Source organism: Nilaparvata lugens, chromosome 2 (genome assembly GCF_014356525.2).
Source record: "Nilaparvata lugens isolate BPH chromosome 2, ASM1435652v1, whole genome shotgun sequence".
Lineage (NCBI taxonomy): Eukaryota > Metazoa > Arthropoda > Insecta > Hemiptera > Delphacidae > Nilaparvata > Nilaparvata lugens.
In genome coordinates, this window is record NC_052505.1 from 27300788 (window position 1) to 27325734 (window position 24947).

Genomic DNA, 24947 nt, shown 5'->3' on the forward strand with positions numbered 1-24947 from the left:
TAATTTTTTTATCTACATGCTTTCATAAGACTGGATAAAAAAGGACCATTTTTTCGAACTTAGACAACGTGTTTGATTATATCACAATGAGTTGATAGAGCAAGTACTAATAATGCGAAGACAACTTCAAAAAGGTTTTAAAGGATTTTTAAACATCGTATTTCTTATTAATATAATATGGAATTACTTATTATTTCTGGAGAGCCTATAATGATGAAATTTGAAGTATGTCATCAATTATTATTTATAACCTAATAACTTTATCAGATTCAAATTAAGAAATAGTTTATTTGTTTCCATTTTGTTTTTCAAATTCAGTGAATTGTTTCATTGATATAAATAGTTTCAATTCATTTTATTTGAAAAAATAAAATCAATTCCAAGTGATGTTAAGCAAGTCAAATATCCTACAAAAGATGCAATAGATCATGTTTAATGAACAAGGGGATACGGTACTCATTGGAACACACATTCCATATCTAGATATCTTTACAATTGAAACTTGAAGAGTTGAAACTGCTTATGTGCATACATGAATACAAGAAAATGTAACCCGTCAATGAAACCAATTGTCATTCTAAAACATTTTCTATATTTTTCATCTGCAAAAAATGTTATTCACTTTTGATTCATCTATTGTTGTTTCAAGTTTTCATTTTGTTATATTTTATTTTCTTAATTGTCAAGGATGCACATAAAGGTGAACCTGTTGTCGCCAAAAATACATTGATAAACACCAGTAAGCTACAACATACAATGTGATTTACAGCGTTCAATAGAGATTCAAGTGATTATAAAAATAACAATCTATAACATATTTTGAAGCTTTTTATATTATATAATAATTATACTTTTGAGAATCCAACAATGATGCTTGAGTTTGTAGTTAACGTTCAAGAATAATGAAACTGGTTGAACTTCAAAAACTATTAACAACTACTAGTAGACCTATGTTGAGAGCTGTAATAAGATCAAGATGTCTGTTATTGTAAGTGTGAGAACGCCACTGTTATTAAACCGACATGACGTCAAAACGCTTGAAAATTATATGCTTCCACTTTCAAATGTGTACTATAAAGATCGCTCCAGATTCTTGAGTGAGATTTACTTTGAACAGTCAGTATTTGTTGAATGGGAAGCATTTACATGTTATTCACAAGGCATGCTGACATTTCAAAGTGAATCTTGCTAAAGAATCGTTATCGTTAAATTGTTAATGCAGTCTTCAACAACCGGACAACGGAAATCGTTTAATATTGTGGAGTGATGTTCAGGGCGTGTAGTATTTTTGCAACAAAATCACTTCAATAGACAATTTTAATTAAATTTCAGATGAGAAACAGATTTAAAATTAATTTAAGATCAGAATCAATATAAAAAATTCATGCAAGCTACTTCCTACTTGATTTTGTTTGTTGATGAGTCGTGTATTTGGTTTTGTTTGGAGGTCGTTTATTGGTCTGGCTTGGCATTTCATTTCAAGCAGTACCGTAATGTTCCATGTTTCAAAAATTGAGAATATTTTGTATTTTCAATTGCTTGTGAAAACTTGACTTTCTTTGACCTTGAATTTTATTCAGCTTTTCAGGAACGAGCAATTTACGAGTCAATTACCTGTAAATGAGTTTAGCACATTGTTTCAAGTTTTAAATAAATATAGTTTTTTTAATTTCTAGAGTTTTATAAAGGGATCAAGATTTTTATAAATTGTGGTTATTGAATATTGGGAGATAGGCGAATACTCGTTGTGAAATGACTTATTTTTATTGCACATTTAACCAAAAAATTTCAAATAAATACCAAAGTTTTAATAAATAAAACTATAATTTTATTCTTTTTCATTCTATATCTCCATACCTGTGCATGTGTTCTTGATCCTTGTTCTTGGAATATTATATTATCTATGTGTCAACACTGTACTGCGCATGACCTTTCAGTAATTTCCAAAAAAATACCAGTTTTAATTAAATAGAAGTATAATAATTTCATTCATCTTTAATTCTAAATTTCCGTTGCTGAGCCTCTATACGTCTTGTTTCTCCAATATAACATGGCATGTCTGACAATTATTTATAGAAGTAAGATTGTCAAAAGTCATAGGCAGACACGTATAGAGTGAGTTTTGACAGGGTTTTTCCGTAATTGGCAATATTCATGCCAATATCGATGTGAATGTCCTGCGGCCCTGCCAGCGTGCAAATCAGCTTCATCACAACCTGAAATCAATCAATCAATCATAAGTCAATGAAATGCTAATGAAATAATATAAAATAAACAGCTAGATTACATTATATATTCATATTTCAGAGTGCAATGATGATGGAAAAAGTGGAAGTGAGAGCATTGATTTTTTATTGGAAGACACAGAAGTATTTTTCATAGCCTTCAAATCACTCAACTTTAGAGTATTGGTTTAAAAGCAAATTCAGAACTTATAGTTCAGTTTGTTGACTGGAGCTCAAGGTTATGACAGAATAGTTTCGATAAAAATATTTTTTTCAATGCACAGGCACAATTTTTGCAACCATTATTGTACTCTTTCTACTTCAGTTTGATTTCATTATATTCAATCAAATTTACTATAATCAGGTCCACGTTATAATGGCAGTTTTTTATTAGCAATGGTATTATACCATTATATAACATTGATTTTTAAATTCTACTGATAGCGAGTTAGCACTTGCTATCCTTGTCTATCATCCAACAAAGCGGATAGCGCTATCTCTTTCTCGCTTTGCTCTGTTGCCAGATCGTCTTTTAACAATGTAGAATTAATAATTACTTAACAAAATATTTCATCTTGATTATAAAAACTCATTATGAAATTATTGAAAAATATAATTTCTTACTTAGTAAAATATAATTTATTATTTTTAACGAGAATGATCCGTTAATATTACATCAATAAAGCTGTATCAGCTACCGTATATAGAAGGCATTGACAAGACAGAGGATCGGCAACGTTTTTCTCCTATCTTTCTCCACTACCATTATAACGTAGACCTCAGTATAGCACTGGTACTTGTGTTATAGATAGCACATTAATTTGCTCCTTATTTTCACAGTTTCTTCATTGGTATTTGGCATTTATCATTATCACACTTATCTTCTCATTATTGCTTCCTATCTTTTCTAATTACATTCCTTTTCTAATTATCACGTCTCCATCACTATTTTTATGTAGGGCGGCTTGGATGGGGTAGGTTATGTGAATTAGCCTAGGGTGGGTCAGGTTGGGTATGTTAGGTATAGCAGTTTGGATAGGTAGATTAGGTTTGGTGGGATTAGTTGAGCATTTTTATGCTCATCACAATTGTCACTCATTTACACATAATAGGAAAACACATTTTCCAAGTATTTCATTTTCTAACGTTAGCTTTAGTGATTTCTGTTTTGAATACGACGAACTTGTATTTAAATCTGAAGCCCGGGTTTTCTAGGGCACTTATTAAATGTAATGGACCATTGATTCTATAGATTCAATATAGATTTGATAGTTCATTGGTGAATGCCTGCTGACCTGGTTGTGCGCCTGCCGCTGCAGCGCGAAGCATGCCTCGGTGGCTGCACGCACATGCGCAGGAGTGTTGGTGTAGCCGAGGTGCAGTGTGAATTGGGCCTCAGCCCAGGAGGGGCCTCGCAGCGTGAACAGTGTGAGGCCGCCTTGCGTCACCGGAATCGTGTAGTTGGCCGTGATCGTCACAAAGTAGAACGACACCGAAGTCGGCTGCTGCAAGCAGTCAGCGTCATCCGCGCGACACCGTGATTGATCTTCTCTGCGACAGCGGCTGCAGACAACAAACACCATAATACAGTTAAACATCTGTGTATGTGTCAAAACATACTGGAGCGACGATGGTAGAGGCATAGAAAAATAGAAAATAAGAGTATTATACTTTGGTAGTGGGTATCAGAGAAGGTAGCTGGGAGTGTAAAAAATAATGCATGTATCTGAATTTCTTCGCTTCCGCCTACCTTCTACCAAACACGAATAACAGTAAAAAAATGGAAACTTTTGTAAAATAATAAGTAAATGATGATGATTTTAATATTAGTATATTTTCTCATTGATAACTTCCCTCATGCTATCTTTCGTCTATGCTTCTGCCCTACCTTCGTGCTCCACTATGTTCTGACACATTTGAATACATGCATTACTTTCAATACTCTCATCACACACTCTACCTTCACCACTCCAAGATGTGCTGACCCTAAAAAAGTTAGTAATTTGTAGGAAAAATCGCTGCCGAGAGGTATTGTTTATAATTGAATTGGATTGAATAACAGTAATAATTTTATTTTTATGAGTTGAAACTCTGCATAATCAAGTCGATAATTCTAGGCCAACATTAGGCATAATACAGTTGAGCATCTGTGTATAGAAGTTAGTTATCTGTTGGAAAAATTGCTGCCGAAAGGTATTCGTAATTGAATTGGATTGAACTTCATTGTGAAAATAGTTAAGCTTTTATATAAACAAATTGATTATTCTAACAAAACTGATATTGATAACTGCTATTGATAACCGCTATTGTTTTAATAATATAGTTGAACCTCAGTACAACCATAGAGAAAAGGTAGCTTAAGAAGATATCCCATGGTGTAGGTCATTTCTGTTTCAAATTTCAAGACGATTTTTGTTAACTCAAGCCGATTACTGTCGACTACTGTCCACTATTACTGTTTTGACCGGGTGAGAGTATAAACGGCATAGTATGGAGGACTATCAGCGGCACATAGCTTCACGAAGAAGAACTTCTAGGACTATTGGGTTGAGTTAACAGTGAAATTTGGAACATAAACGCCTTATACCATGTGATATCTTCTTATGCTATGTTTTCTCTATGGTATAACCAAGACGATTATCCGAGAAAAATCGCTGTAGAGTAGTATTAATAATTTTTACTTTATTGTTTCAGCTGAAAATGAGCAATTCCTTGGAAACTTAGACTCCCTACATTGAGTTGAATTGGAGAGAAAGTTTTGTTACTACGAGCACAGAAGGAGCCCTTTCATTTGTGCTACGAGGCTCGAATATAATAGCCATATTACAGAAAATGCTAGATGGAGTGTGAATCGAACCCAACTCTTACTTGGTATTCTGTTTATCCTTTATGTATCCAGCCGGGCAGGTGATCAAATTGCACCTGTAGCTTCCTCGCATATTCATGCAGATTTCGTCTGGATTCGTGCAGCCTGGGCCATTTTTGCATTCGTCAATATCTGAAATCGAGCACATGATTATTTCAGTAGGATATCTCAAAAAAGTATTCTTCTAAAAAAATGTAAATTTTCATAATCTATTCAAATCTTGAAAAGGCATGATATTCATTTAAATTTTACAATAAATAAATAGTATACATTGAAATAATAATCTGATCAAGCCTTAGAAAGATCAATCAATAACAAAATAAAATTATACTGTATAATTAAGAAAAATATATTTGAAAGTGTGCACACAGAGAGCGGCCAGGCGTTCTGATTCCGAGTTCTTGGATACTGAAGTTGGTTATTTGATTATAACAGGAGAGAAACGCTTGTTTTATTATTAAATTAATACTAGAACGACAGATTCTAGCTCTTGACAGATAGTATCGTGTTTTTTCTCCAATTGAGAAAACCAATCACATAAAATGTGATTGGACCAAAAATTGAGTGGCAAAGCAATGATGTGTGATTTTATAACCTAAAATTACTTTGGACAACATTAACCTTTTATCAAAATTTTGGAGAGAAATGGTTCTGGCTTAGCCCAGTTTTCCCCCATGGTCATAATTATATTACGTTTAGTAAAATGAATGAAATAAATGTAATCTAATAAGAATATCCCTGGTTGTTCAGTGCATGGTGGAGGGCAGAGGTAGAAGAAACCCAACTGCGCAAGCCTGACTGCTGTCTAACTCATCATAGAATTATGGCGTGTTGACAGGTTGACTCAACAAGCTGGATACAACTCAACTGGTTGATCAAATGTTATTGCTATGCATAGTAGCGTCTTAATGGTGTGGAAGGAGTGAATCGGTCCAGGGGGACAGTTGTGAGTCCAGAATGGTATAACGCTTGTATTTAACCGCCGACATTTTGTACATAGAGAGAACGTGGACCGCAGAACTCGGAAAACCTGACCGCTTTCTATGTGCAAACACCCTGGCAAGCGCCTGAACTATGACATATTAACATGATTCGTTTTAAACTGTATGAATATAATCTTATTCAGTATACACTATTCTTGACGTTTGCAGATGTTTTATTCCGAAATAGTGTGCGGCTATGATCTTTAAATTTGGTTGTGTGAAGAAAAAACTCCTATCATAACAATAGCCTAGATACTTTTTTGAATGTATGAATTCAGGGCTAAACATTTATAACCTGATGATGGTGTGATCACCGAAACTAGTAGTTACGTTACAATTTGTATTAATGTTTTATTATTTTATTAATTTTAAAGGGTACTATAATTCTATTTTATAAGCATAGATACTCTTTTCAGATTGTAGTTGTCAATTTGAGTTTTTTCACTGAGATAATATTGTGAGTTACCTTGGCATGAAGCACAATCATTTACGATAAATTCTCAGTCAAAAAGTTGTTTGTATATCGATTACTCTGATATTTACTATAAAGTTTTATAGATCTCGAATTGAAGATTCGATTCCAATCGAGAAAAAATGTAATATTACAAATACCCCCCTCTTGACATAAAAATTTACTGTTTGAAAAATTTAAAGAAAAAAATTACATTGACCCAAATGGAAATTTTGAATTGTAAATTCGAGAACAGTAACAATTTTTCTATAAAAACATACATGTTGTCCTATAATATTGAAAATTATTATAAAAATTTCAATAGCATTTGTTATATGTTTCAAACAATATTTCAAAGTATAGAATATCAAAATTACTTTTGATTTAGCTTTATAATTTAAAGGAAAATATCTCAACGGAAAGTTTAATATATAAAGAATAGTTTTTTGAAATTGCACATAAATTTAATAGATAGAAAAATTCAATTTTTTATTGCTTAAAAGAAATTTAGTATGTGAATAAAAAATTTATTATTATTTTTTTTTTATGAATTGATGAATGTTACATTTAATTTTCACATAAAATTTCAATAAATCAAAAAATGTTCATTCCTTTCACTATTGATGCGGTTGATTTTATTGATGCAAATTTTGGAAAACAGTCCGTTAAGTCACTCAGTATGATTTTCAGTTAAGTGTGACTCCAGTGTGATGACGTTAGTGTTGGGCTGATCCGGATGCTCGTAGTGTTGGGCTGATCTGGATGCACGTAGTGTTTGCTGATACTTGTAGTTGACTGATGCATATCAAACTCGATACAGGTGACATCTCATTTAGCATTGCCTCATGCTTGTAGTAGACGGCTGCATACCAAACTCGATACAGGTGAAATCTCAGTTAGCATTGCCTCAAACTTGTAGTAGACGGCTGCATACCAAACTCAATACAGAGTCACGTAAATTTTGTATCATATTTGTAATTATACAATGTACATTTCAGGCTTGAAATGACAATGTAATTTGTTTTTCGGAAAAGAGATAGACGCTGCATACAGGATTAACTTAGGTGAGGATTAATTTAGGTAAGGTTTGGTTTTTAGATATTTTCAGCTTTCAAGGTTTAGAGTTCTGCATACAGGAATAATTTAGGAGAGGATTTTTGAATCAATTCTTTCATGATACTGTGACTGTTATTTTGAATTCAAAGTTGCGAATGTGAACATGGATGGCAATTACCTCCAGGTAATGTGGTAGTGTTGAAGTTTGAGTTACATGGTCAGCAATAAGCGTTGGCATTGTCATCAACATTGGCACAGGCATTGGCATCGGCGCAGGCATCGGCGTAGATATTGGCATTGGCATCAGCACAGGCATCGGTGTAGATATTGGCATTGGCATCAGCACAGGCATCGGCGCAGGCATTGGCGTAGATATTGGCATAGGCATCAGTGTAGATAGTGGCGTAGTTATTGGTGTAAATATTGGCATAGTTATTGGTGTAGATATTGGCGTAGGCATCAGTGTAGATATTGGCGTAGTTATTGGTGTAGTGGCATAGGCATCAGTGTAGATATTGGCGTAGTTATGGTGTAGATATTGGCGTAGTTATTGGTGTAGGCATTGGCGTAGTTATTGGCGTAGGCATTAGTGTAGATATTGGCGTAGTTATTGGGGTAGGCATCAGCGTAGATATTAGCGTTGGTATTGGTGTAGGCATCAGCGTAGATATTGGTGTAGATATTGAATTGATGAGTCACACTAGTTCGAAAATCACCCAAATGTTCTTAACACTCTTCATGGCGTTCACTTGTTGCCGATTTCGAGATTCACGTGATAATTATTTCAAGGTTAATGTCCATGCTGTACCTGTTATCTTAAAATGCTTATAAACTGAAAGGAAAATTTTGATTAGGCTATCAATACAATCTAATACACATGAAAATTATTTCCAAGTATATAATGTAATATTACATTTTTCTTCTCACATTTAAATCGAATCTTCAATTCGAGATCTATGGAACTTTATAGTAAATGTCAGAGTTATCAATAGACGGATAAACCTTTTGATGGAGAATTTATTATCGTAAATGTTTGTTGCATTGTTCCATAATGTCACCGAGGCAGGGTTAACAAATTACTGGATAAACAGTTTATTTAAATAGAATATGTATAAAAAATTTAAAATAACATTTTCAAATTAAAGTTTTATTGAGAACAGATGTAGAATGTGAATTCTAAATTTATAAGTTATAATTTTGTGTTGACGTGTCTGTAAAGATCGATATTGAAGAGGGCGTTGTTTTTCGTGACTGGCAACTTGTGTTTTTTTTCCTGTTGGACCTTCTTCTGAAAAACATGGCTGGCTGTTGCTTGTATAATTTTGTGCTCTGAATTATTGTCTGTTTAAGTAAATTTATTAATGTTTTAGATTGAGTTTTATATAAAATTTTGTGCTGTGTTGGTCAGATTTAGTTGTTAATGTAGTAAAGCCAATAGCCACTGTGTTTCACTGTAAACTAGATAAGTATTTTTAGTTCGTATAATTCTGAAATCATAAGCTTATAAGTTATTGTTCGTTTTATATTTCTGTGTTTTTGCCAAAATTTTCATCTGAAGATTATAAGTTAATTTGCTCTGAAAACTGGATTTCTCATTCATAGGCAATAGATCCATTCACAGTTTATCAAGTATCTATTTTATTGGAGCCGACAACTTTCCTTAGTGTGATAGGTGTTATATGCTATTCCAACCGTTTAAGGAAAAATGGTAGCACGGCAAATGGTACGCCCTGGTGTGGGACTGAATCACCACATTTGTTCCAAATGTTACCCCTGTGGTGGGACCGAATTACAAAATAAATATGTCCCAAATGGTACACTATGAAATCCCTGGTTATAAAAATTATTAGTAGGATAGATATCTTGATAGGTTGTGAATGGTTTGTTGCTGAGTGGGAAGTCGGTTCAAGAGAGATCAAGTCCTAATGAATATATTATCTGTGCAGACTAGCAAAATGGCATACAATATGAAAAATATTAAAATTGATGATGAATTAATAGCTGCCTTAACACAACTGTTTGATAAGCAAGATGCTAAGTTAGACCAAATGTTTGAAAATCAAAATGCTATGTTTAATGCTAGGTTTGATGAGATGAAGCAAGAATTTGCTAGCATAAGACTAGAGCAGGTTAGTATAAACCTTCTATTGAAAAATGCAAATGAAACAGTGAAAGATAATCATGAAGATGAAAACAAATTGAAGCAGGATGATAGTAGTGTTAAGTTACAAGATCAACTCATTCAAGTTTCTGACAATGTAGGCCTAGTTACTGTTGTTGAAAAAGTCAACCATAGTGAAAGTGTAGAATTGAGTAAAGAAGTAGGTAGGGAGTTGTCTTCATTGAAAGTCAACTATCAAGAAAGTACTATTGCTACATTGAAGGTTAGGAAAACTATGAACAAAGTGAATGATTACATGAGACAGGTTTCTGCAGAGGTTAGGAAAAATGTAAACAAAATGAATGTTGCTTTGAGTCAAGTTGATGAGTTCAACTTTCAACTGAGAATTGAAAAGGTGTATGCAATGCATTCTCAAGTGAACATGACAAACTTTTGTAGGCAAAACAGCTTGGTTGAAACTAATGAACCCATGAATAAAATCATGCTATTGAAGAAAACAAAACACAAAGTTTCCATTGATGTATTAATATTCAAAGGTTGTTTCAAGTTGCTTATTTATAAGATGATGACAATGAATCACATGATGAAGGGTATTCCCCAACACACAATGATTAGGAATCCTGTGTTATGCCGGGATTCAGAATAGCATAATCGCTACACAGTGTATGGTAAGAGTCCATAATTGTGTCTTTTTTCTTTCCTATAGCCTATTTTCTTGGCCCTTGATCTTTTCAAATTTCAATTCTTTCCTGTCTTTGTGTAATATTCAGTAATTTCTTCTATGATACATATCTTAACCAATCTTGTCCATAGTCATTTAAATTTGTATTCTTCTGAAATAATATTAGAAGTTGAAATAGTAGCTTATTTTCCTAATCTTTAAATTGTTGATAAAACTTAACTTTTCCAAAATCTATCCATTGTAGTGTGAAGAATTGTTTGCTTGTGACATATTTTTTCATCATGTATCACTTATGTGAAGTGTATCAATTTTGTGTATTGTTTTAGGGAATTTATTTACCCAGTTTTCTTTTTCTCTTGTTTGTATTTTTTAGGGAACTTATTTACCCAGTATTTCATCTTGATCATCTTTGTATCATAATCTTGAAATGTTTATACTTATTATACAGTCTTTAAATTTTAAATTATTTTAAAAAATATTTGGTTCAATTTAAAACGTTTTGTTATATTATTAATTGAAATAAGTTTTTGTGATTGATTTTTTTTTTTAAATTTTTAAAACTGTTTGTTCTATAAATTTTGATATGATTGATTATCGTTTGAAATGGATGCTGGAGTGTATGTAGAATTTTTAGTGGGGTTTGTTGATTAGAATTTTGCTGGTATGTGATTGTTTTTTGAGATGGAAACCCATTATTGCCTAAAGAAGGAATAACAGAGGTTATGACTTAGAGAGGCAGTAATGAGATAATAATTTTTGTGTTGATTACTTATGTTGATTGCCATAGATGCAAAAATAATGATTAATAATGTTGATTGCCATAGATGCAGATTACTTATGAATATTGTTTGCCTTTGAAGCAGAATATTATTGATGTTTTGAATGGTTTCTTGTTTAATGTTTGATAGTAAAGTTTTGTCATGAAATGTAGTTTGTGTTTAGAACATTGAAGAGTCGAAATAAACTATAGTATCCAACAAACGATGATTAATAATATTAAATAATTTGCTTTTTATACAATTTTTGAACAAAATTAAAACTAAATAATTTTGAAACCCTGAATGATAAATCATAAATGTGAAATGAACATGCTATAATGAAATGTTATATTAATAATGAAATGCAAATATATTATGAAATGATTGAATAGAAGACCAAATGTCTGAAATTATTGAAATATGTATTGAAATTAAATTTTTGTTGTGTTGTTATGATGTTTGTTTTTTACAATTTTGATAATGATACAGGGTGTTATGAAATTATATTTCTATTTTGAAGAATGGATTAAAATGTTGATATTTAAACAGTGAATAAATGAATGATTTTTTTTTTAAATTTATCATTGATATGTCCATATTTCACAATTTATGTATTGCTGACTGTATAATAAGATGTTAACAAATTTCAATTTCATAGATACTTAAAATAAATTTTATGTGTATTAGATTGTATTGATAGCCTAATCAAATTTTTCTTCTTAGTTTATAAGCATTTTAAGATAACAGGTACAGCACAGACATTAACATTGAAATAGTTATCATGTGAATCTCGAAATCAGTAACAAGTGAACGCCATGAAGAGTGTTAAGAACATTTGGGTGATTTTCGAACTAGTGTGACATATCTACGCCAAAATCAACGTTGCGGCCTACACCAATAACTACGCCAAAATCTACGCCGATGCCTGTGCTGATGCCAACGCCAATAACTACGCCGATGCCTGCGCCGAAGCCAATATCTGCGCCAATGCTGATGCCAAAATCTGCGCCAATGCCAATAGCTACGCCAATGCCAAAATCTGCGCCAATGCTGATGCCAACAACAAAAATCAATGCCAATGCCTGCGCCAATGCCAATAGCTACGCCAATGCCAAAATCTGCGCCAATGCCAATAGCTACGCCAATGCCAAAATCTGCGCCAATGCCAACACCAAAATCAACGCCGATGCCTGTGCTGATGTCAATGCCTGCGTCAATGCCAATAGCTACACCAATGCCTGCGCCAATGCTGATGCCAACACCAAAATCAACGCCGATGCCTGTGCTGATGTCAATAGCTACGCCAATGCCAATAGCTACGCCAATGCCAATGCCTGCGCCAATGCCAATGCCTGCGCCAATGCCAATGCCTGCGCCAATGCCAATATCAACGCCGATGCCAAAGCCGACACCAAAGCATACGCAATAGCAATGCCAATGCTTATTGCTGACTCTGTATCTCAAACTCCAACACTACTGCATTACCTGGAGGTAATTGCCATCCATGTTCACATTCACAACTTGGATTCAGAAGAACAGTCACAGTATCATGAAAGAATTGATTCAAAAAAAATCCTCTCCTAAATTATTCCTGTATGCAGAACTCTAAACCTTGAAAGCTGAAAATATCAAAAAACCAACCTTACCTAAATTAATCCTCACCTAAATTAATCCTGTATGCAGCGTCTATCTCTTTTCCAAAAAACAAATTACATTGTCATTTCAAGCCTGAAATGTACATTGTATAATTACAAATATGATACAAAATTTATGTGACTCTGTATTGAATTTGGAATGCAGCCGTCTACTACAAACATGAAGCAATGCTAACTGAGATGTCACCGGTATCAAGTTTGGAATGCAGCCGTCTACTACAAACATGAAGCAATGCTAACTGAGATGTCACCTGTATCGAGTTTGGTATGCAGCAGTCGACTACAAGTATCAGCCCAACACTACGTGCATCCAGATCAGCCCAACACTTAACGTCATCACATTGGAGTCACACTTAACTGAAAATCATACTGAGTGCCTTAACGGACTGTTTTCCAAAATGTGCATCAATAAAATCAACCGCGTCAATAGTGAAAGAAATGAACATTTTTTGATTTATTGAAATTTTATGTGAAAATTAAATGTAACAATTCATCAATTCATTTAAAAAAAAAAAAAAAAAAAAAAAAAAAATAATAATAATAATAAATTTTTCATTCAACATACTAATTTTTTTATGCAATAAAAATTAAATATTTCTATCTATTAAATTTGTGTGCAATTTCAAAAACTATTCTTTACATATTAAACTTTCTGTTGAGATATTTTTCTTTAAATTATAAAGCTAAATCAAAAGTAATATTGATATTCTATATTTTGAGATATTGTTTGGAAACATATAACAAACGCTATTGATGAATTTTTATAATAATTTTCAATATTTTTGGATGACATGTAATGTTTTTCTAGAAAAAATTGTTACTGTTCTCAAATTTAAAATTTCAACAATTTTCATTAGGGTCAATGTAAATTTTTTCTTGAATTTTCAAACAGTAAAATTTTTTTTATGTCAAGAGGGGGGTATTTGTAATATTACATTTTTCTTCTCACATTTAAATCGAATCTTCAATTCGAGATCTATGGAACTTTATAGTAAATGTCAGAGTTATCAATAGACGGATAAACCTTTTGATGGAGAATTTATTATCGTAAATGTTTGTTGCATTGTTCCATAATGTCACCGAGGCAGGGTTAACAAATTACTGGATAAACAGTTTATTTAAATAGAATATGTATAAAAAATTTAAAATAACATTTTCAAATTAAAGTTTTATTGAGAACAGATGTAGAATGTGAATTCTAAATTTATAAGTTATAATTTTGTGTTGACGTGTCTGTAAAGATCGATATTGAAGAGGGCGTTGTTTTTCGTGACTGGCAACTTGTGTTTTTTTTTCCTGTTGGACCTTCTTCTGAAAAACATGGCTGGCTGTTGCTTGTATAATTTTGTGCTCTGAATTATTGTCTGTTTAAGTAAATTTATTAATGTTTTAGATTGAGTTTTATATAAAATTTTGTGCTGTGTTGGTCAGATTTAGTTGTTAATGTAGTAAAGCCAATAGCCACTGTGTTTCAACTGTAAACTAGATAAGTATTTTTTAGTTCGTAATAATTCTGAAATCATTAAGCTTATAAGTTATTGTTCGTTTTATATTTCTGTGTTTTTGCCAAAATTTTCATCTGAAGATTATAAGTTAATTTGCTCTGAAAACTGGATTTCTCATTCATAGGCAATAGATCCATTCACAGTTTATCAAGTATCTATTTTATTGGAGCCGACAACTTTCCTTAGTGTGATAGGTGTTATATGCTATTCCAACCGTTTAAGGAAAAATTGGTAGCACGGCAATAATCAATATAAAAAATGAAATTTGTTAACATCTTATTATACAGTCAGCAATACATATATTGTGAAATTTGGAGACATCAATTACAAATTTTAATAAAAAAATTTCATTTTCATTTATTCATTGTTCAAATATTTTATAAAAAGCAAATTATTCAATATTATTAATCATCGTTTGTTGGATACTATAGTTTATTTCGACTTTTCAATGTTCTGAACACAAACTACATTTCATGACAAAACTTTACTATCAATCATTAAACAACAAATCATTCAAAACATCAATAATATTTTGCTTCAAAGGCAATCAATATTCATAAGTAATCTGCATCTATGGCAATCAACATAAGTAATCAACACAAAAAATATTATCTCATTACTGCCTCTCTAAGTCATAACCTCTGTTATTCCTTCTTTAGGCAATAATGGGTTTCCATCTCAAAAAACAATCACATACCAGCAAAATTCTAATCAACAAACCCCACTAAAAATTCTACATACACTCCAGCATCCATTTCAAACGATAATCAATCATATTAAAATTTATAGAATAAACAGTTTTTTAAAAAAAATTTAGAAAAAGACATCAATTACAAAAACTTTAGAGAAATTTTAACCTTTAACTCATTTCAATTAATAATATGACAAGACGTTTTTATTTAATGGAAACATTATTATTCAAGTTAACTTTTATTAATACATCTCATATATATGGTGACACAATTCATTAATACTTTCAAATTTTGAAGTTTTATTATTATAACAAAAGAATTTATACATAAGATTAAATTTCAGCATGTTCTAAATTGAACCATTTATTTTTTAAATAAATTCAGAATTTGAAAACTGTATAATAAGTACAAACATTTCAATATTACAATACAAAGATGATCAAGATGGATAATGGGTAAATAAGTTCCCTAAAAAATACAAACAAGAGAAAGAGAAAATTGGGTAAATAAATTTCCTAAAACAATATACACAAAATTGATACACTTCACATAAGTGATACATGATGAAAAAATATATCACAAGCACATAATTCTTTACACTACAATGGATAGATTTTAGAAAAGTTAAGTTTTATCAATAATTTAAAGATTAGGAAAATAAGCTACTATTTTAACTTCCAAAATTATTTCAGAAAAAATACAAATTTAAATGACTATGGACAAGATTGGTTAAGATATGCATCATAGAAGAATTTTACTGAACATTACACAAAGACAGGAAAGAATCGAAATTTGAAAAGATTAAGGGCCAAGAAAAATAGGCTACAGGAAAGAAAAAAGACACAATTATGGACTCTTACCATACACTGCGTAGCGATTATGCTATTCTGAATCCCAGCATAACACAGGATTCCTAATCATTGTGTGCTGGGGAATACCCTTTCATCATGTGATTCACTGTCATCATCTTGTAAGTAAGCAACTTGAAACAACCTTTAAATACTAACACATCAATGGAGACTTTGTGCTTTGTTTTCTTCAAGAACATGATTTTATTCATGGGTTCATTTGTTTCAACAAAGCCATTTTGCTCACAAAAGTCAGTCATGTTCACTAGATAATGCTTTGCATACACCTTTTCAATTTTCAGTTGAAAGTTGAATTCATCAATTTGATTCAAAGCAAGATTCATTTTGTTTACATTGTTCCTAACCTCTACAGAAACCTGTCTCATGTAAACATTCACTTTACTTACTGTTTTCCTAACTTTCAATTTGGCAATACTACTTTCTTTACTGTTGACTTTCAATAAAGACAACTCCCTACCTACAACATTACTCAATTCTACTATCACATCGGGATTTACTTTTTCAATAACATTGATTAGGCCTACATTATCTGAAACTTGAACTAATTGATCTTGTATCTCAACACTACTATCATCCTGCTTCAATTTGTTTTCATCTTCATGATTATCACTCAATGTTTCATGTGCATCTTTCAATAGAAGGTTTATACTAACCTGCTCTAGTCTAATGCTAGCAAATTCTTGCTTCATATCATCAAACCTAGCATTTTGATCTTGTTTCAAATTATCAATCTTAGCATTTTGCTTATCAAACTTAGCATTTTGCTCATCAAATCTAGCATTTAGCTCATCAAACCTAGCATTTTGCTCATCAAACCTAGCATTTTGCTCATCAAACTTTTGTGTTAAGAATTCTATAAGATTCAGATCATTTTTAATGTTTGCCATTTTGTAATATGCATTGATATCTATTCATTAAAACTTGACCACTCCAGAACTGACCTCCCATTCAGCAGTATACCATTCATAACCTATCAAGACATCTATCCTATCAATAATTTTTTATAACCAGGGATTTCATGGTGTACCATTTGGGACATATTTATTTTGTAATTCGGTCCCACCACAGGGGTAACATTTGCTGTGCTACCAATTTCTCCTAATTCGGTTGAATAGCATGTCTCACCTATTAACCTAAGGAAATTTATCGGCTCCAACGTAATAGATTCTTGATAAACTATGAATGGATCTATCGCCTATGAATGAGAAATCCAGTTTTCAGAGCAAATCAACTTATAATCTTCAGAAGAATTTTAGCAATATACTACACAAATACACAAAGAACAATATCTTACACGCTTAAGCATCTAAAATCATACGAGCTAAATACTTATCCAGTTATATAGTTGAAAAACAATGGCTATAGGCTTGTAGACACACCAATTAATTAAAGACGAAATAGAACACTATAAACTGTTCAAAACTCAATTTAAAACATTAATAATTCACTTAAACAGAAAAATATTTAGAGAGCACAAAAATTAGAACACATGCTGCCAGCCATCATTTTTAGAGAGAAGGAAGCCTAGCTATAAGGAACAGAGCAAAGCTTTGTAGACACCTCAAACCAGTGTCGATGTCATGGACATGTCACCAAAAAATTATAAATTACAAGTTTAGAATTCACATTTTACATTTGTTCTCAATAAAACTTTATTTTGAAACTGTTATTTTAATTTTTTATATATCATCTCTATTTAAATAATCCATTTCTGTTAATTCTGTCAACTCAGCCTCGGTGACACCATGGAACATGCAACACAATCATTTACGATAAATTCTCAGTCAAAAAGTTGTTTGTATATCGATTACTCTGATATTTACTATAAAGTTTTATAGATCTCGAATTGAAGATTCGATTCCAATCGAGAAAAAATGTAATATTACAAGAGAGAACGTGGACCGCAGAACTCGGAAAACCTGACCGCTTTCTGTGTGCAAACAACCTGGCAAGCGCCTGAACTATGACATATTAACATGATTCGTTTCAAACTGTATGAATATAATCTTATTCAGTATAGACTATTCTTGACGTTTGCAGATGTTTTATTCCGAAATAGTGTGCGGCTATGACCTTTAATTTTGGTTGTGTGAAGAAAAAACTCCTTATAACAATAGCCTAGATACTTTTTTGAATGTATGAATTCAGGGCTAAACATTTATAACCTGACGATCACCGAAACTAGTAGTTACGTTAAAATTTGTATTATTGTTTTATAATTTTATTAATTTTAAAGGGTACTATAATTCTATTTTATAAGCATGGATACTCTTTTCAGATTGTAGTTGTCAATTTGAGTTTTTTTTACCGAAATAATTGTGAGTTACCTTGGCACGAAGCACCATCACTAGCGAGAGTGTAGCCATTGGGGCACTGACAGCTGTATGATCCCGGCTCATTGAGACAGTAACCACTGCACAGACGTCTGTCTTTGAACAGCTCGCATTCGTTCAAATCTATGCAAGTTCTGAAAATAATAAGAATGTGCTAAAAAATAATTGAAATAGCATAGCGGATTCTCAGCTAAACCTGAATAATTTGTTATCCGTCCAAATAATAAAAGAGGCTGATGAAGCTCCTCCTCAGGAGTGAAATGCATTCCTCAATACTCCAAGTAAAGTAAGTGTTTTTCAAATATTTACAAGTAACACAGTGTCTGAACTACAACAAAGTTCTTAAATAAAATAAGTTGAGACTTGAACCTTCTAAAACCTAATAAATTGAAAACCCTATACTCCTAATAAAATAATAACTAAGTCAGATTGTGTGAAATTGCGACATTCGCAAATGTTCAATACAGCCACATATATCTGTAAGTACCATTTCATCCTCGATATTCTGCTATTGATCAAAAAGTTTTAATGCTTAGGAATGAAAGTGGATTCAATTTTTCAATAAATTTGAATATTGGTAATCACTAAATAATTTTTTCCACTTCTCTCAGAATTATATAGGATGAACCAAGAGGTTATTTTATATTAATATTAATAAAACGGGAAGAATTTGGACTTTATTGATTCTCCATATTTTTTAATGTAACTGATATTTCTCTTAGACTATTAACTGATTGAAGTTGAGCTTCCCATTCAACCAATGCTGACAGATTGAGGTGAATGAAACGTTTGAAGATTAATCTTACCTATTATCACTCTGTAGAGAGTATCCAGGATTGCATGAACACCTGTAGGATCCATAATAATTTGAGCACTTGTGGTCACAGATTCTTGGCTGTTCAGTACACTCGTCTATGTCTGAAAATAAAATAATGTCCATGGCTAGAAATATGTTCATCGAAATTTAATTTACCTGGAAGAAATTTTTCCAATTCCAAATAATATACTCATATGTGATACAGTGGACTACATAATAAAGTATTGAAAAATATGATAATAGTCCAACAATAGAAAGAGGCGCAAAATTAACCAGACTAATCAATCACCAAAATTACATAAAAGTAAAATTTAATATAATGAGTTATTAACCTCAGTTTTCAATTTCTGTAAAATATAAACTGATAAAACGTCATGCTGAACTTTTTTATCTAGTAATTAAACTGAAAACCCGAAATGGGATTGATAATAACGATTTTATTCAGTTGTATGATGTCAAAAATCTATTTCAGTTGCTGAAATCTTGTTGAAAGATGGATATTCAACTTACCAATGCATCTGGTTCGATCCTCATTGACCCTGAATCCAGACTCGCATCTCAACGTGGAGCACATGTATCCACCTGCCTTATTGATGCATCTCTGGTTGACCCCACATCTAGCAAGGCCTCTGGCGCATTCATCAATATCTGCAAACATAAATAAAACAATTTCATATTGAATGAAATGCGCTCGCCTACTGTGGTTGCATAAGAGATTTGAAAATCACAAGAGATTTGTCACAAACCACATGCGCTTACATTCTGCGTTTGGATTGGAAATTTAAGAAAGACACAATTTATCACAATCTGACAACGTTAATTGATTGGTTCTTATAGTTTCTAGAGAAATCTTAAAAAAAACAGAGTGTAGGGATATTGTTTTTGAGAATTAGTCAATTTCCAGCTGAGAACTGGCTTGACGAAATCCTTTTGAATGCGGGCCTAAGGACCTCTTCCTACACATATACTCTTGTATTTTATGGAATACCATTATCAAACTTTCATTAGTTCTTCAAAAACTCAAATACTTTTATTTCAATTGTTTATTGTTTTAATCTTTCTAATGAGATTCGGGTTCATATATTATGACTTCCTCTCAAAAAAGCTTTGCTATGGTACAAGGAAGTATAATTTATTATTATATAATTATCTAATACTATAGTAGCAGTAGCCTGTAAGTATAGCTATTGCAAGTTGAAAATGTTTTACTACAGATAATAAATAATTAAAGAGAGGGAGCAATGATAATTTCTAGTTCCTTGAAATAGCGTAAATGCATTCTGCTGTCTTTTATTGAGAAAATCTCCTTTAAATAAGTTCTCCATGATTTAATTTTTTTATAACCTTTTTTTCAATGCTATAATTAATTTTTCAAGTCTGAATACACTTTCTATGTTCTGGGATGAACAACACCACACAACAATAATATAAAAAATTATGCTACCATTATCAGTTAGGAATCATTATCGAAATGCAAATACGAGGAGATCCTACCACGTAGCTTTCTTAAACATTTCGTGTTGTGAGCTATAAGTGAAGAGATTTTGATTCATTAATCAAATTGTAGAAGGTTAGGAATTTATATTCAAATAATTGATTATCTAAAAAACTCTTAGCACTATTACTGTATAGTACAAACAATTTTCTTGGAATACCATACAGAAATAGTTATATTCACATTGGAAGCATTCTTTGAGCTACAAATGTGGGAAGTGTCGTCGGCGTGACAATTTGTCGGGTGGAGACTCAAGTCTCAACTTTTTTATTACTGTGTATCTATACTGTATATCTATACTTTTTTACTATTAATTTTAAACTTCAATTTTGTAACACTTATTAAGTGAAAGTGACAGTTAGTTTTTTCAGTCTGATGATGACCTACACCAGTTGGTGCTAATAGTCACCGTCACTGCTAATAGTAAGTGCATTTTCACTTCATAAGTGTATTAAAATTCACGTTTTATTTTATCAGACTATTTCAATTATTTTCTTATCTATTTCGACACATCATAGAAGGTCGATTCACTGCTTCAAAATTTGTTTTGAAACTTGCAGTTGATCACTGCTTGAAAACTTTGAATATGTTTGATTAACATAGGATATCGTGTAAGAATGACAAGTAAGGCTACCTTCACACTGTCCAGTCTGCGCGTTGAGCGTGTAGCCGGTACCGCAGTTGACATAGCGCACACACTGGAACGAGCCGATTGTGTTGTCACAGCGCTGACTCGACGCACAGTTGTGCACGTCCATTTGACACTCGTTTATGTCTGCAACAGTCACAAATTCACACTGAAACTCCTCCCATTCTACTAGTTACCAACCAGCATTCATTTTTTGATGAACTAAATATTTTCATATTTTCTAATAAAGTATTCTAATTGGGCTACTTGAAATGTTCTATTAATTTCAAAATAATTACACTTGAAAATGGCTTCAAAGCTGAAAAAGTGGTGCTTATATTTATAAGTGTTTATATAAAACGTTTGAAAAAAGGGTACTATGTAATTATTTCTATATTAATCTTAATATCTATCTGTAGATAAATATGTTATAAGAAATCTCTATGTCACAGCAGGGTTAAGTGTAAGAGAGGGCCGGCTGCGCCGGTATTAACACCCTCCTAGGTTTTAATAAAGGCAGTGGATTAATCAATCAATCAGGTCTTTGTTTATCATCAAACACACAGGTCCAATAATCAGATTTAAAATTTATGGGAGTGAACCAGAAATATCATTACTCATACTGCAAAACACCTAATACCTCTCACAGAGAGGAGGAAACTAAAAACACTATAATATTGATATTTTTTAAATTATAGGGAGATTCGCAAAACAACAGAACAAAAATAATTATCGAAAATCGAATGTACATACCAACACACGCCTTGGTGACAAGATCGAGTTGATAGCCAGGACTGCAAGAGCATTTGTAGCTGCCAACAGTGTTTTCACACACCTGGTTACTATCACAGGCCGTTTCTGACGAAGAATTATTCTCCTTGCACTCATCAATATCTGTAACATGGTTTTAAAAATATCTATTATTCAAGTATATAGTTTATTCCTTCCATCATGTATAACTTGTAAAACTTTTGGGAAGCCACTACATGCTTTACTCCAAAACTGTTTCCTACTACAATTTTACAAAACAACAGGTATGAACAGAGCAAAATAAAAGTAACTTTTTTGTTTAGTATTATCCTTGACTCTGAATAAGATTAATTAATATCTTTTAATGCTTACTTACTATAGAGTATCAAGTTTATTTTATTTTAAATTTAATTTAGTTTTATGATTTGAAGTTTTTGAGTTTTCCATTTTTTCCAATTTCCATTAACCCTATACCACCCCATTAATCATCCTTAGTTCATCTAATACCCCATACTCCTTTTAAATTCCTAAACTCCCAGTTACATGAATTTTTTTTCCTTAGTTTATTGTTAAAGTTAGCATTCATTTTATTTATGTATTTTATTATTTGTAGGCACCTGCTGTAAAATCTTTTAGGTTTAGCGGGACCAATTTTGTAATGCTTTTTACTGAATAAAATGATTGATTGATTGAACTATCCATAATACAGCTTATACGTTACAGAATGATGTGCAAAGGTAATTGAATATGAAACAAGACTACAGTACTAGTAAATATCTTACTCAATTAAACACTTTATTGTAATACCTGTTTATTTATAACCATTAATAACCTGCATCAATACTTTGCGTATACTTGAAAAACTGAATTTGAAACAAGGTGAAACCGAGGTAAACAAACCTCATAGATAGGTAGTGACTTTTAGGCCACTCTGAATTACATGTGTATTATATAAGAGGTGAATAATGTTTATTCACAATTTAAAAGTTTAGGTTGTTTTTGTGGATTTTTCAATAAATTAGAGCAATTATTGAGTTTTTCTGTGACAAGCAGTCCATTATATAGATTTACATAATTTAAAACAAGATTTACACATGAATAACAAGATATAGAATTCATTGTAAGCGAACAAGGCTTTCACATTGGCAGGCTGCATTTGTGTGAACACTCCCATAAGAAACAATGTTATTCTCTTTCGAGTAACTCACCAATGCAACTTCTGTTGTTGGAGTGCAGCTGATAGCCTTTGAAACATGAACACTCGATGGATTTTCCAGAATCATGGCACAGTTGTTCACATTGGTTTTCGTTCAGACATCTTTGAAATTTTGAAAACAAAATTTTATTAGTTGAATGACATTGGATTAGACACGTTACTATTACTCCAAAGAGATAAGGCAATCAATATTGAATTTTCAACAATCAATCAATCAATTTATTTATTTCACAAACAAACATAATACAAAATAACAAAGAAATATATAAAAATGTGAAATAAAAGTGGACATCCCGATTGGGCTTATACAGATTGTTGCAGATTTGTTAATTTTAACTGTCATGAATGGACATAAATGCTTTCTGTTCATCAATTCAAATTGAAATAATATTTAAAATATTGTTTCTGAATAAATGTCTTTATAATTATAATCATAGTTATCAAAGTAATAGGCCTACATCAAATTTATATCTTTAGGGAATATCAACGTTCAATGATCAATGTCTGTGACATTCTGCATAAATTCTGAATGTTTGTACTGTATAAATGGTAGCGTATTCTACAATCACAGTCAACAACATGAACATAACTACTTATTCATCTACTTTAAATAATATTAAGTACTTATTCTATGTTTTATTATGTTGACTTTTTGTGTTTATTTTTAATACATTGCATAACAACTTTCAATGTCGTATTTAATACTGTTTGTATAACTTTCAATACGGTACTGTTAATGACAAATAAATAAATATGAATAAAAATTTTTCTAATCTCATCACTCTTCTTGTAAAACTTTTTTATAATTATGTTTTTATCATTGAAAATTATTTAATATTACTGTTATGTTTTTTTTCTCAATATTATTGTATTCAATATTCGATATTATTGTATGTATTGGAATGCAATGGGATTTTCATCAAACATATAAACAAATTCAATGGGTTCTCCATCACTTTGTATAATATGGATAAACAAATATTATTAGCACATAGCATTTTCCTTTTTTTATGTTATCCTCTTCCTAATATTCTGTAAAGACTACCAAACCTAATGCTGAACAATTAATAGCCTACAGCATTTCAATATTACGTAAACTACTGATGTTCAATTCCACATATTGTTTTATAATAAACTGATAAATCTCGTAAAGATCAATAAATTGTGTTTATTTCAATAATGTATTTCAAGATTTCAATTGAAATATAGTAATACCTGTCTTCATGAGTAGCATCAAGCATGCAAGATTTGCCGTCAGCCATGAGGGTGTAGCCCTCGTGACACTTGCAGACGAACAGTGAAGGAGTGGAGGGGGTGGAAATGCAAATGTGGGCGCACAGCTCTCCCGGGTACAGGTTGCAAATGTCATTCGATTCACTACTTCTTGCTCCTCCTACAAAATTGTCATCAATGTATTTCGTTATTGTTACAGTCTCGTTGATTGTAGTACAATGAGTGTACTACAGAACACAGGCTTTGGAGGCTCTCCTAAATTCGCCTTATAGATGAATATTTCCTTTGTAAATTCCAACATATTATTTCACATATTCATCCTTACTATTATGATTTTTTATTTCTTCCCCACACAATATTAAAATAGAGTTAAGTGCCGTTGAGCTGAGATTTATTATTTTCATTTGTATGTTTATACTGTAATACACAATATTAAAATAGAGTTAAGTGCCGTTGAGCTGAGATTTATTATTTTCATTTGTATGTTTATACTGTAATCATATAATTTTTTTTCATATTTTACTTTCATTTCCAAGTTACTGTATGTTCAAGTATCAATATCGGGGCACCGAGCTTCGTTCGTTATTTATTTATTGACTTTTGATAAACCG

The 24947-nt window shown here is 31.8% G+C and overlaps 1 protein-coding gene across 1 annotated transcript in view; it reads right to left on the reverse strand.

The window, feature by feature from the left end:
* Positions 1-815: 815 nt before the first annotated feature.
* The window catches only part of LOC111050825 (fibulin-5), a 30522-nt gene continuing 6390 nt past the window's right edge, over positions 816-24947 (reverse strand). The window contains exons 5-14 of the mRNA XM_039420042.1: positions 24319-24496; positions 23096-23205; positions 21891-22031; positions 21041-21284; positions 19525-19709; positions 19004-19115; positions 18192-18331; positions 5094-5223; positions 3521-3788; positions 816-2216 (exon numbers count right to left, since the gene is read on the reverse strand). Coding sequence (XP_039275976.1) covers positions 2088-2216; positions 3521-3788; positions 5094-5223; positions 18192-18331; positions 19004-19115; positions 19525-19709; positions 21041-21284; positions 21891-22031; positions 23096-23205; positions 24319-24496 — 1637 coding nt within the window. The 3' untranslated portion in view covers positions 816-2087. The remainder of the gene's footprint in view (positions 2217-3520; positions 3789-5093; positions 5224-18191; positions 18332-19003; positions 19116-19524; positions 19710-21040; positions 21285-21890; positions 22032-23095; positions 23206-24318; positions 24497-24947) is intronic.